The sequence below is a fragment of the Camelina sativa genome, chromosome 16, assembly GCF_030686135.1.
Source record: "Camelina sativa cultivar CO46 ecotype springtype chromosome 16, ASM3068613v1".
NCBI classification, from domain to species: domain Eukaryota; kingdom Viridiplantae; phylum Streptophyta; class Magnoliopsida; order Brassicales; family Brassicaceae; genus Camelina; species Camelina sativa.
Genome location: NC_141895.1, coordinates 9,850,607 through 9,862,876, shown reverse-complemented (window position 1 = coordinate 9,862,876; position 12,270 = coordinate 9,850,607). Strand labels below are relative to the sequence as shown.

The window sequence follows — 12,270 nt, the reverse complement described above, 5'->3', positions numbered from 1 at the left end:
AAATCGAAAACTAAGACAATTACAATCATATCCTAGTATAAACCCAGAAATTACCAAAATTACCTAACCCAACTCCAAACCCAATCGGATCTAGAGGTCTCATCGGATCTATCTCTACTCCACTATTTTTTTAATTCCAAAGACTACAACGGTTCTCTCTCTCTCTTCGTGAAAAACTAGAAAAACTAGGGGATACTAATCGAGAGATCCTTTGCTCTCTTTAAGCGTTGTGTTGTTCGATCGATTGTGGTCAGTCATCGATTGTTAGCAAGATGGTGAAGACGAGGTGGACTAAAAAGAGGAAAATTGTCGAGGAAGAACAAGATTCAGGGACGGCGGAGATTTCTCAGCCGGCGGATCTCCCTGCGGTTGGTGATGGAGATGGTGAGGACGAAGTCAAAAGGAGTGATAAAGAGGATGAGGGAGTTGACTCAGAGACTGCGGGAGAAGAAGAGAAGGGAGTCGAAGAGGATGTCGGAAGCGACGAAGGAGAAGAAGAGAGCGAGCCAGATCCCGATGGCGAAGAAGAAGTAGATTCAGACGCATCCTTGGGAGAGACCGATTCGGGTGACTCCACCGAGGAAATGGTACGTAGTACCGATTGATTGACCATGTAGAAGTAGGGAAAACATGTTTTTCTGGGTTTGTAATACTAGGATAACATAGTATAACTGTTTGGGTTTGGAAAACTAGTATATCTAGGTATAACTATATGTATTGGAAAAACTTGGTTTTACTTGGTAGAACTATTAATTTGGTATAACTTGGTAATACTTGGGACTACTGTTTGTTGTAGGATGCCGATGATGATGAACTGAGGGCACTACAACCTTTAAAAATGTACTTTCCAGCGGCGGAGTATAAGAAGAAGATTAAGTTAGGTACGAGGTGTTATGTAAAGGAACTTTTGACAACTTTTGAAAAATTGAAGCATCCGCTCACTACGTTTGAGAGGAATTGGTTTGAGAACCATCCACAGTTCAAACACATTTGGCACTTGCCAAAGGACAAAAATCACAAGGTTATGGGCATGTGGATGCTACTTCTCCGAACGACATGGATTGAAAAGAAAAGGGAAGTTTGGTTTGTTGTTAATGGCGTGCCCATCCGTTATAGTATCAAGAAACATGCCTTATTATCAGGATTCAATTGCCGCAACTATCCAATTGACTATAACAAAATTGGAAGCAAGAACTTTGTGAACAATCATTTCAAGAATAAGAAGGTTACTCGTGAAGAAGTGAGAGAAAAGCTCAAGGAGATGGTACCTATGGAACGGTCTCGAGATAGGTTGAAGATGGCTGTCTTATACTTCTTATCCAGCATTGTTAAAGCACCGACAAAGACAGGAGAACAAGCAACAGAAATTGATGAATTTTTGGAAAATGCGGTTAGTGATCTTAATTTTTGTAAGACGTTTCCTTGGGGGAGATATTCCTTTGATTACATGCTGGAAAAGATTGCTCACACGATGGATCATTTCCATGGGACCGTCACTGAAGGTGTATTATGGCTGGTTGCAGGTTTATTTATTCCTTTGGAGGTAAGTAAAATATATTTAGTATTGGATGTTGCGTGTTGTTCTTATAATTGAAGTTAAGTCTAACTATATGTTTGTTCTGTAGCTTTTAGCATTTGAGGCGATTCAACACTTGAGGAGTCAATTCGTAGAAGATAATCCAGGAGCAGACGTTACATGTCCTAGGATGTGCAGGAGAAAGTTCAAGAAATGCGAACTAAGAGGGTTTCCTCTTGAGAAAATAAATGATGAACTTGGTACAATTAAGGTTAGTTTTTATAGTTATTATTAACATCCTATTTATCCTTTGCATTTGAATGAGTTTCGGGTAAAAAGTTTTAATCTTTATATGTTTGCAGGACATAGATAATATCGTAATACCTGAAGATGATAATAAGAAGTCTCTTCTGACAAAAATCACTGAAGAAGAAGAAGACGTCGATGATGTACATGATGTTGTTGTCAACAGTTGGATGCAACATTATGGAAGAGGATATCATATCTGGTTTGAAAATATGTTCAATGACGATGTTCAGTCCCGAGCAGAAGTAGGGGGAGTAGGAGGAGAACCTGAGAAAGTGAACGAGGATCTTGCCTTGATTGAAGGACCGGTATACCCTAGTGTATCTGATTTGGTGGATCTCCTAAACTCCTTTAAAAATGAGATGGGAGAGAAGATGGAAGGAATTGTGGATAGGCTTAATGGGTGGGAAGAAAAAGTCGCAACATTGGGAGAAAGAGTTGCATCATTGGAAGAGAAATCGAAGGTAAGATTTGGTCTTTTTGGTAGTACTAGAGTATTACAGTTCGTTGGTAATACTTGTTAAAACTAGATTATTTGATTGCAGACGCGTGAAGACAGTGGAGACCATTCAAACCTTGCACCAGAAGGTACGGCTGGTCCTGCAGACCCACCACCGAAGCGAATGACAAGGTCATCAAGAAATCAAGGGTGAAGACTAATCTTCGTGTTTTGTATGGTTTTTGTAAACCTTGGATGTTGTGTTGTTTTGATTTTGTCTTTGGGAAACTTGGTAAAACTTAGTAAAACTATGTTGTATTGATTTTGTCTTTGGGCAACTTGGTAAAACTTAGTAAAACTATGTTGTATTGATTTTGTCTTTGGGCAACTTGGTAAAACTTAGTAAAACTATGTTGTTTTGATTTTGTCTTTGGGAAACTTGGTAAAACTTAGTAAAACTATGTTGTTTTGATTTTGTCTTTGAGAAACTTGGTAAAACTTAGTAAAACTATGTTGTTTGATTTTGTCTTTGGGAAACTTGGTAAAACTTAGTAAAATTATGTTGTTTAACTTGGTAAAACTTAGTAAAACTATGTTGTTTTACTTAATAAAACATGATAGAACATAGAGAAAGTCTTACAACACATAGATAAAGGAAGATAGGGAAGTCTTACAACACATAGATAAGTAGTACATAGTAGATAAATTAGTAAGAATCAAGGCCTTGGATTAACTAGTTCCTTCAGTTTTGCAATATCTTCAGCATTGGAATCCGCAATACTCATCACAAACTCTTTTAGGTTTGCAATCTGCATATGCATTTGCTCCATCTGAAATCCGAGGTTTCGGAGCTTCAAAGACTGCTCATTAACCTCCATCCTTAATTTGTTCACCTCTTCTTTCAAAGCATCATCCCCGTTTTTACAAACATGGAAGCCATTGTCCTGCACAAAACTTGGTAAATACACTAGAATTTATAACGACAATAAACAAATCAAAGCCATTACACTAAAATCACCTCAAACACAATGCATTTGAAGTATCTCCTTCCTTCGTTTGGAGAAATCTCTTCGATGATGCGTGCACCACATGAACAAAAAGTAGGAATGTCGTAGTCACCATCACCATCAGCGTAGGCATATGATCCGTCGATTAGTTTTTTGCTCCTTTTCATATCTCTGTAGTATGGATCCTCCTCATCCATGTTAGCAACCTTAATGAAATTTAGATAAGAAATGGAATAATAAGAGAGAGAACTGATGGATAATGTCGGATATTTCTAGAAGAAAGAATGGAGAGAGATCTCGAGAAAGTGATATAATATAATTTGGGGATTTTTGATTTTTTAGGGATTTTCGAAATTTTAGGGATTTTTGAATTTTTGGGGGATTTTGAAATTTTGGGGATTTTTGAAATTTTGGTTAATTTTGAATTTTTCAGAAATTTTGGAGAGGGATATCGAAATCGAATTCTCTCAAAAATTTTACCCCCATGTGCACCGTTTTTTCCCCACGTGCGCCGTTATTTCAATCAACGTAGCATTACCAGATATTTTAGTTGTACCAAAGTCCCGAATAGTTGTACTTTTGATGTTTTACCATTTATTTAGTATTACATATCATTAACATTTGTTTTACAACTGATTTATAGTGTTTAAGGTATGATTAATGGTGTTTTATGAAGTCATATTTGTAAAAAAATATTTTTTGTAACTTTGTCATCCTACAATGCATATTATTACACAAGTGATGATTAAAGTATAAGGAACATATTGTTTAGTTTGCTTGATAACAACCTACTTTAATATAGTTTGTAATTCATTTTTGTTAAACTTCTTTATCGGTTGTTTATGATGTTTTCAAAGTGTTGTTTTACGTCGACTCAATATTTTTTAAACTTTTATTAAGGCATAATTCTTATTTTCAATCAACATATTTTTACCAGTTGTACATGTTTTACCAGTTGTACATGTTTTACCAAGTTGTACCAAAGTATAACAGAACCAAAATATAGTATTATCAAGTTGCAACAGAACCAAAATATAGTATTACCAAGATGCAACAAAACCAAAATATAGTATTACCAAGTTGCAACAGAACCAAAATTATTAGACAGTACTACCATTCCCAAATATCAACCATTGGAGTCTTTGTCTCGGCCTCCTCTTATTTTGTGTCCTTGGCCGCTTTTCCCCAACCGATGGATTCCTTTTAACTTTCTTTCTTCCCTGCTTGTTTTTCCGAGGCGGGGGTATGATTTTTTTGTTTTTGGTCTCATCTGGAACATCCCATTGCGACCTGTATGATACTAAATATATTGTCCTATAATACGCCATTACCCACAGCTATGTCCAATAATATTTTGAACACAACTCATGTAGTTGGAGCTCATGAGTTCTATCATCATGCCTTAAGAATTCGATAAAAGCGGCTACAACGTGTAAGCAAGGATACCTTTCAATATCAAACACCTTGCAACTGCAAATCTTCTGAAGCAAGTTCACGAAATAAGGCTTTCCATCACAATCGACGACATTGTGTTCAAGTTCGAAACTGTTTAGCTCAGTTACAATCAATTTCTCAGCAACGGGCCATAATTTGTTGAGTATGTTCTCCACTAAAGGCACCAATTTGTTATCAATTGTTCCAACCACAAAATCCTTCCGATGGTCATTAAACCATCTAGAAAACGTCGCTATGATTGTATCAAGCAGGGGTATTAGGGAGTACTTTCTTGCATCCTTGAAGACATTGTTCATAGATTCCACACAATTGCTTGTATCTAAGTTGTATCTTTCTCCAGGAAAACAACACCATGCCCATTTTTCTTTCACAGTACTCTCCTCAAGATAAGCCGCAGCAGAAGATATCGCGTCTTAAACGCAATATATGCAGTGTTGAAATCAGCCACTGTGTAATGCCTACTCAACTCCATGAATCTCCAAGCGACTACGTCTTTGTTTACGTTTGAAACATGACTTTTGACATTTTGAGACAAATGCCAAATATAATATCCATGACGAGCCTGGAGATACACATTAGCTATGGCACCGATAAGTCTTGCATTTCTATCACTAATAAATACCAATTCGGAAGTGTCTGGTATAACAGTTCTCAACATCTCGAAAAACCAGGTCTCACTTTCATCTTTCTCATTATCGAGTATACCAAACGCTATGGGATAGTTGTGACGATTAGGATCTTGAGCCGAGGCAAAAATAAGTACACTACCATATCCGTTCTTGAGCCAAGTTGCATCCACAATTATCACTTTTCTCATTACTTGAAACCCTTCAATTATCACTTCTCCCAAAGCTATGAATAAATACTTGAATCTTTCCTTCTCATCCAATTAAACACGTGTTATTGTGCCCTCATTCACCCTCTCTAACATGTGCAAATAGCAATACAACATCTTGTAGCTATCTTCAGAGCTACCGCGCAAATCGGTAATAGCTTGATTTTTTCCTCTCAACGCTGTCGAGTATGATATATTCACACCTAATTTGGTCTTCACAAGATCCATGATCATTTTAGGAGTTGGAGTTTCCATTTTTCTAGGAAAATGATCATGCAAAAGAGCTGCGACTAATTCTGGTGTTCCATGCCTTTTCACGATGATGTTGGTTCTACTTTGACTTGCCCTAGAGCATGTATGCATCTTGGTGTACCTTCTAATCAAGAAAATATCTGTATTTTTAATCCTTCCGGCTCGTAAACGCCATTTGCACAGATCTTTAGTACATTTAAGCACCAAACGTACAGGATCAGACTTCTTAATAAGAAAACCAAAACTGAGAGCAAATGCGCCTTTATTCACCACATCTTGCAATGCCTTCTTATTAGGAAATTCTTGACGGAGACTCAAACCCAAACCGTCTTCCCATGGCTCTACATACTGATTAGCTTCTACAACAGGTTGGGGCTCTACATATTCATCACCCATATCCGATCTAACTATATTGTTATCCACAGCTTCATCACAAGATACAATTCCATCAGTTTTTCTTTTACTACCATCAACCTCCTTTATCGACTCAACTTGTTCTTTTTCTGCATACAAAGTGATGGCATTACATCCTACTTCATCACAGTTCATACCAGTAGAATTTTCCACCACTTTTGACACTTGCACGGGCTCTTCGAGATTAGTGATGACCTCCACATATAATATACATCTACGACTCTCCTTATTAATGGACAATAGATAAACTAGCATATCCTCATCGTCAGTAATAGTCCATAGATCCCCACTTCCCACCAACAGTGCATTGTAAGTCAACCAAAGTGTAGCTTCACTTTCATCTAATGCAAGCTTCTTGTATATCCTAGCTTCTACCATCGACAAAGTTATCTTCTCAACCAATGTCTTCATCATTAAACTATACATGAGACCTTGACATTTAAAATGTATGATGACGCTCATTGTATCCAGCCAAAACAATACAAAGCTCTGTTCAGTATTACCAAGTTCTACTAGTTATAACCAGTTTTGATAGTTGTACTACGTTGAATAGTAATACTAGTTTTACCAAGTTTTACTTACTAACTCGTTATACTATATAAAACAATGATACCCCGTTTTACCAAGTTCTACTATCGCCACACATAAACAAATTAAATCGTTGCGAGTGGACTCCTGAGACGATTAACGTCTTCCTCTTATCATCACTCAAACCGTCACTCTTCTCACTCTTTTGGCAAAGGTCTAAAGCCGATTTAAACTCATCCAAAGATGGTTCATCCACTGTAGATACTTTCATTTCCTTCCAAAACTCCTTATGGTCAGCATACAACCTGTGACAAGAGAAAAACAAAACTGTATGTAAACAACATAAATTTAAAAACAAATATGTGACAAGAGACAAACAAAACTGTAAGTAAACAACATAAATTTAAAAACAAATCTGTTGACAGGAGACAAAAACTGAAAACTATTACAAACAAATATGTGAGCACAAAAGAAAAAATGCAAACAAATCTGTGACATGAGACAAAAAAACTGAGAATAATTAAAAACAAATCGGTGACAAGAGAAATAAAATTGCAATCAAATCTGTAATCAAATCGGTGACAAGGGACAAATAAAACCGCAATCAAACAAATCAGTAAAGAAAATCAACAAAGAGGAGAAATGAGAGATCCAACGACAAAGAGCCGATTTGAGAGGAGAATCAGGAGAACCGACACGGAGAGAAAACGAGAGCTGTCGAATTGAGAGGAGAATCGCCGACAACGAAGAGAAACGAGAGACGGAGAGAAACGGGAGTCGCCGAGAGAGATTAGGTTTTTTTAATTTTGGAATTTTATGTTTTTTTGGGTTTTCTGATTTTTAATTTTGAGTTTTCAAAAAAAAACAAAATGTAATTATTTAATAAATAAAAAAATGGCAATTTTTTGAATAAAAATAAAAAACAAAACTATAAGATTTTTTAACAAAATATTTGAGTTATTCTAATTATGTCAATCTATAATGGAGTCATTCTAGTTATTTTCGCAAAGATATAAGTGTAATCTTTACAAAAAAAAAAAAACAAAAAAAAAAAAAAAAAAAAAACAAGAGGTCTTCTTATATAATAAGCTCAATTTACGTATAAGAGCCGTGACTTGTCACAATTGATTGTTGAGTAAACCGTTTAATTGTGAAAAGTTTTGTTTTTGGTCAACTATAAATCAACCAAATTGAAACGATTATCAAATTAGTTTCGAGTTGAGGATCTCGGCTTCAACCCTCCCTTCCTTAGATCTAGGATTAAAGGTCTTTAACTCCCTTCTTGTGAGTCTCGATTTCGTTTCTTAGTATCATTTTATTTTCAATTTGTGTTTCCTCTTCGTTTAGGTTTACAATTTGTTTCCTCATCGATCGAATGCATTCCATCCCGCATGATCATCACGAAGATCACCACACTTCCATAAAAGATCCCGCATGATCATCACGAAGATCACCACACTTCCACAAAACTTTCCATTTTTAGAAACTTTCTAATTATAAAAACTCATTTTATGGAAATTTTCTATTTATGGAAACTTCCAATTATAGAAACCCGAGCTATTTCTCATTTTTCCTGACAACACTAGTCAAAAATAAAGAAATACTCATCTTATTAATCTTTAAATGTCATAATCGTTACAAACTCAACGAAAATACATAAAAAAATAAGATACAACAGCACCGAGCCAACGACCCGCATCCCAAGCACCACCTCATCCTGGTACTTAGTCGCAAAACCAACCACCCCTAAGCGACCAAGAATCAAGAGAGATGGGCTGGAATATTCCGTCTGCACTAGCCACGGTCTTCAAACCACCACGGTCTTCAAACCACCACGACACTAGGACTAAGGTTAGGCAAGCTGAAGCCTCGACCTCCTTCTCAAACTACTTCTTGAACTTTGCCTTCATCCTCGCCTATGGCTCCCAAGTTTCCTCTAACACACCATCACAGTCCCACTAGACTCTCATTAAAGGAATCTTCTTCCGTCGAAGTTCCTTGATCCGCCTCTCGAGTACCCTTACCACTCTCGCCTCAAGAATCATGTTGGGCTGAAGATATGCAGGAATCTTAGCCAACACCTCGTCGTCCTTGTGAAGACACTTCCTAACCATCGACACATGGAAGACCTTGTGGAACGCACGCATAACCTAAGGCAACTCCAACCTGTATGCAACCGGTCCCACCCGCTCAACAACCCTGAAAGGACTCATGTACCTCAGACTCAACTTAGTCTCTGACAATGACCTGTTCGGACTCCGCAACATGGTCATCTTGAGGTACGCCATGTCATCCACCTAAAACTCAATGACCTTTCTCCTCTGATCAGCATAACTCTTCTGTTTGTCCTTAGCCTCCCTCATTTTCAGCTTGAGCACCCGGATATTCTCTGAGGTCTTCTGAACAAAACTTGCATCCAATATGTTCCTCTCCCCCACCTGAGTCCAACATAAAGGTGTGCAACATGGCCTCCCATAAAACGCCTCATAAGGAGCCATACCAATACTCTCCTGATAACTATTATTGTAAGCAAACTCTACCAGGTTCAGGTGATCGATCCAATAACCACCCCAATCCCGCACACACATCCTCAACAAGTCCTCCAGAGTCTGAATCGTCGTCTCTGACTGCCCATATGTCTAAGGATGGTAGGTTGTACTCATATGTACCTTAGTGCCCAACTCCGCCTAAAACGCTCTCCAAAACGCTGAAGTGAACTTGGAATCCCTGTCTTACCCTATGCTCACAGGCACACCATGAAACCTCACAATCTCCCTCACATATTTCTTAGCCAGAATTGCTACTCCATCAGTCATTCTTAATGGCCAAAAAATGTGCATACTTGGTCAAACGATCCACAATCACCCAGATAGCATCCATGGTCCGCGACACAGGCAAACCAACAACAAAATCCATGGTAATCATATTCCACGTCCACTCAGGAATGGGTAAACTCTGCAACAGGCCTCCCGACACCTGATGCTCAGCCTTCACTAGCTGGTAAGTATCACACCTCGAAACCCAACTAGCGTCATCCCTCTTCATCCCGACCCAATGATAATACCGTTTGAGGTCACGGTACATCTTGGTCGATCCAGGATGATCAAAGAACTTGCTTGAATGGACTTCTCTCAGAATCTCTTGCCTCAGACCCTCATCCTTGGGCACATAAACCCGACCATGCACCAGGATAGTCCCATTAGCAGAGACCTGATACTCTGAACCCTCAACTCTAGAGGCGTTCACCAGCCCCTCATCACTCTCCTTAGCCAACCGCACTCTACTCAGAAGATCCGCTCTGTCAACTGCCACCAGTCCCAATGGCTCTTGTGGAATAGCACATAACCTCAAAGTACTAATCTCACTCACGAGAGACTCAATATCCTGCTCCTGAGCAGAAGTCGCCCGCTTCCTACTCAGAGCGTCTGCTACCAAGTTAGCTTTACCAGGGTGATAAGCTATATCCAGATCATAATCTGCCACCAACTCCAACCACCGCCTCTGCCTTAAGTTCAACTCAGGCTGAGTGAAGATAAACTTCAGGCTCTTATGATCTGTGAACACATGTACCTTCCCGCCATAAAAATAAGATCTCCAAATCTTCAAAGCGAAAACTACAGCTACCATCTCCAAGTCATGGGTAGGGTAATTGCCCTCATGCTTCCGCAGCTGCAGCGAAGCATAGGCAATAACCTTCCCCTCTTGCATCAGTACACACCCCAAACCAACTCTGGAAGCATCTGTGTACACTACATATGGCTTATCCTTCTCCGGCAAGGCCAATACTGGTGTACTCGTCAACACCTGCTTCAGACTCTCAAAAGCTGTCTCTCACTCCGGCGACCACACAAAGGAAACATCCTTCCCTGTCACCTTAGTCATCGGCTGTGCTATACTCGCAAAACCCCTTACGAACTTCCTGTAGTACCTTGCCAACCCAAGAAAACTCCTGATCTCTGTAGCACTCTGTGGTCTAGGCCAATCCATGATGGCTTGAATCTTCTCTGGATATATAGAAACTCCTGCTGCAGAAACAACATGACCCAAGAAACCCATCTCTCTCAGCCAGAAATTGCACTTGCTCAGCTTAGCGAAAAGCTTCTGCTCCTGCAACTTCTTCAGAACTGCTCTCAGATATATCTCGTGCTCCTCAGGACTCTTAGAATACACCAGGATTGGAATACATTGTTCATCAACCTCATTAACGCACCTGGTGCATTGGTTAAACCAAAGGGCATCACCACAAACTCATAGTGCCCATGAAAGCTGTCTTCCTAATGTTTAGCTCATCTATCGGAATCTGGTGGTAACCTGACGCCAAATCAATCTTGGAGTGGCACCCCACAACTGATCCAACAACTCATCAATCCACGGGAGAGGGTACTTGTTCTTCACAGTGACTCGGTTCAGACCCCGATAATCTATACACAAGCGGAAACTTCCATCCTTCTTCTTAACAAACAACACTGGTGCTCCCCAGTGATGTGATCCTCCCAAGGAATCGACGCTCTAAGGTAGGTAGACTGATAATCCTAGAACTCCGATGGCTCGCGAAGCTGGATGATAAGGCGTGAGATAAACTCGAAAATCTTTATGCCCCAAAATCTCTTAAAACAAACCAAACAAAGCAAGGCGGTGGAACTTTAGATATAAGCTTCACGGAGACAGATGACAAGGCGTGAGATGAATCCCGAAAATCCTTGTGCCCTAGACTCTCTTGTAACGACTCTTCAATCTTCATCTAGTGAATGGAAATGTCAAGTGCGGCGGAATCACTTGATATACCGAAACTCTTTGATGTAACCTACCAAGGAGAAACAACAAGTTCAAAAGGAACAAAAGAATTTACCACTCTCAAATAAAAGATAAAAGGTTTCTTGACTGAATGATTTTCTCAAATGAGATTACATGTGTTTATATAGGGATAGAAAACTTGGTCACAAAGCCTAGTATTGATTATTCTTGAAACTAAAAACATTAAAGATACTAAGTTGAATGAAGACCAAACTCTTGGTGCATGTTTCCCTCCCTCCAAGGTGATTTTTGGTGCATGAATCTCTTATTTTCGTCACTCTTCTTTGACCACAAAACAAAGTGATTATTTTGGGCTTTCTTGGGCTTGTATTAGGCTCAAAGTGGACTGGACTTGATAGACAACATCCCCAATAGGGTTTCTCATGCTCTCTTTGGCCATAAGCTCTTCAATTGACCCATTAAGTGTATCTTTGATCTTCTTTGACTTTGATTCTTTCCAACTTGCTGATGAGAAACAACATGGGCTGTATGATTTGTTTACCGTGGTCTTAGTAGGAACAGCTCCTGGTTGCCAAACATAATTCTGGAAGCTCCTAAACCAGTTGGACAGGTGAAGAACTAGATTGACCTCCTTTGGAAAATGAAGCGTATCTTTGTGGTTTGTTGGCCAAATCTTGTTTTCTTGTACTTGTTGGAAACATACGAGATCCATCGACATCCTCCAACTTATTTCATGTCGAAATTGTTGCTGAGTTGGTCTGTG

The 12,270-nt window shown here is 39.1% G+C and overlaps 1 protein-coding gene and 1 pseudogene across 1 annotated transcript; one reads left to right on the top strand and one right to left on the bottom strand.

The window, feature by feature from the left end:
• The first annotated feature begins 811 nt into the window (after positions 1-811).
• LOC147925392 (uncharacterized protein At3g43530-like) lies at positions 812-2,475 on the top strand. The gene is made up of 4 exons (XM_087492599.1): positions 812-1,543; positions 1,626-1,787; positions 1,879-2,286; positions 2,368-2,475. Exons 1-4 carry the CDS (start codon positions 839-841, stop codon positions 2,473-2,475), a joined length of 1,383 nt encoding a protein of 460 aa, XP_087348725.1. The 5' UTR covers positions 812-838.
• A 1,893-nt stretch (positions 2,476-4,368) lies between these two features.
• Positions 4,369-6,635, bottom strand: LOC147925391 (uncharacterized; annotated as a pseudogene).
• Positions 6,636-12,270: the final 5,635 nt, after the last annotated feature.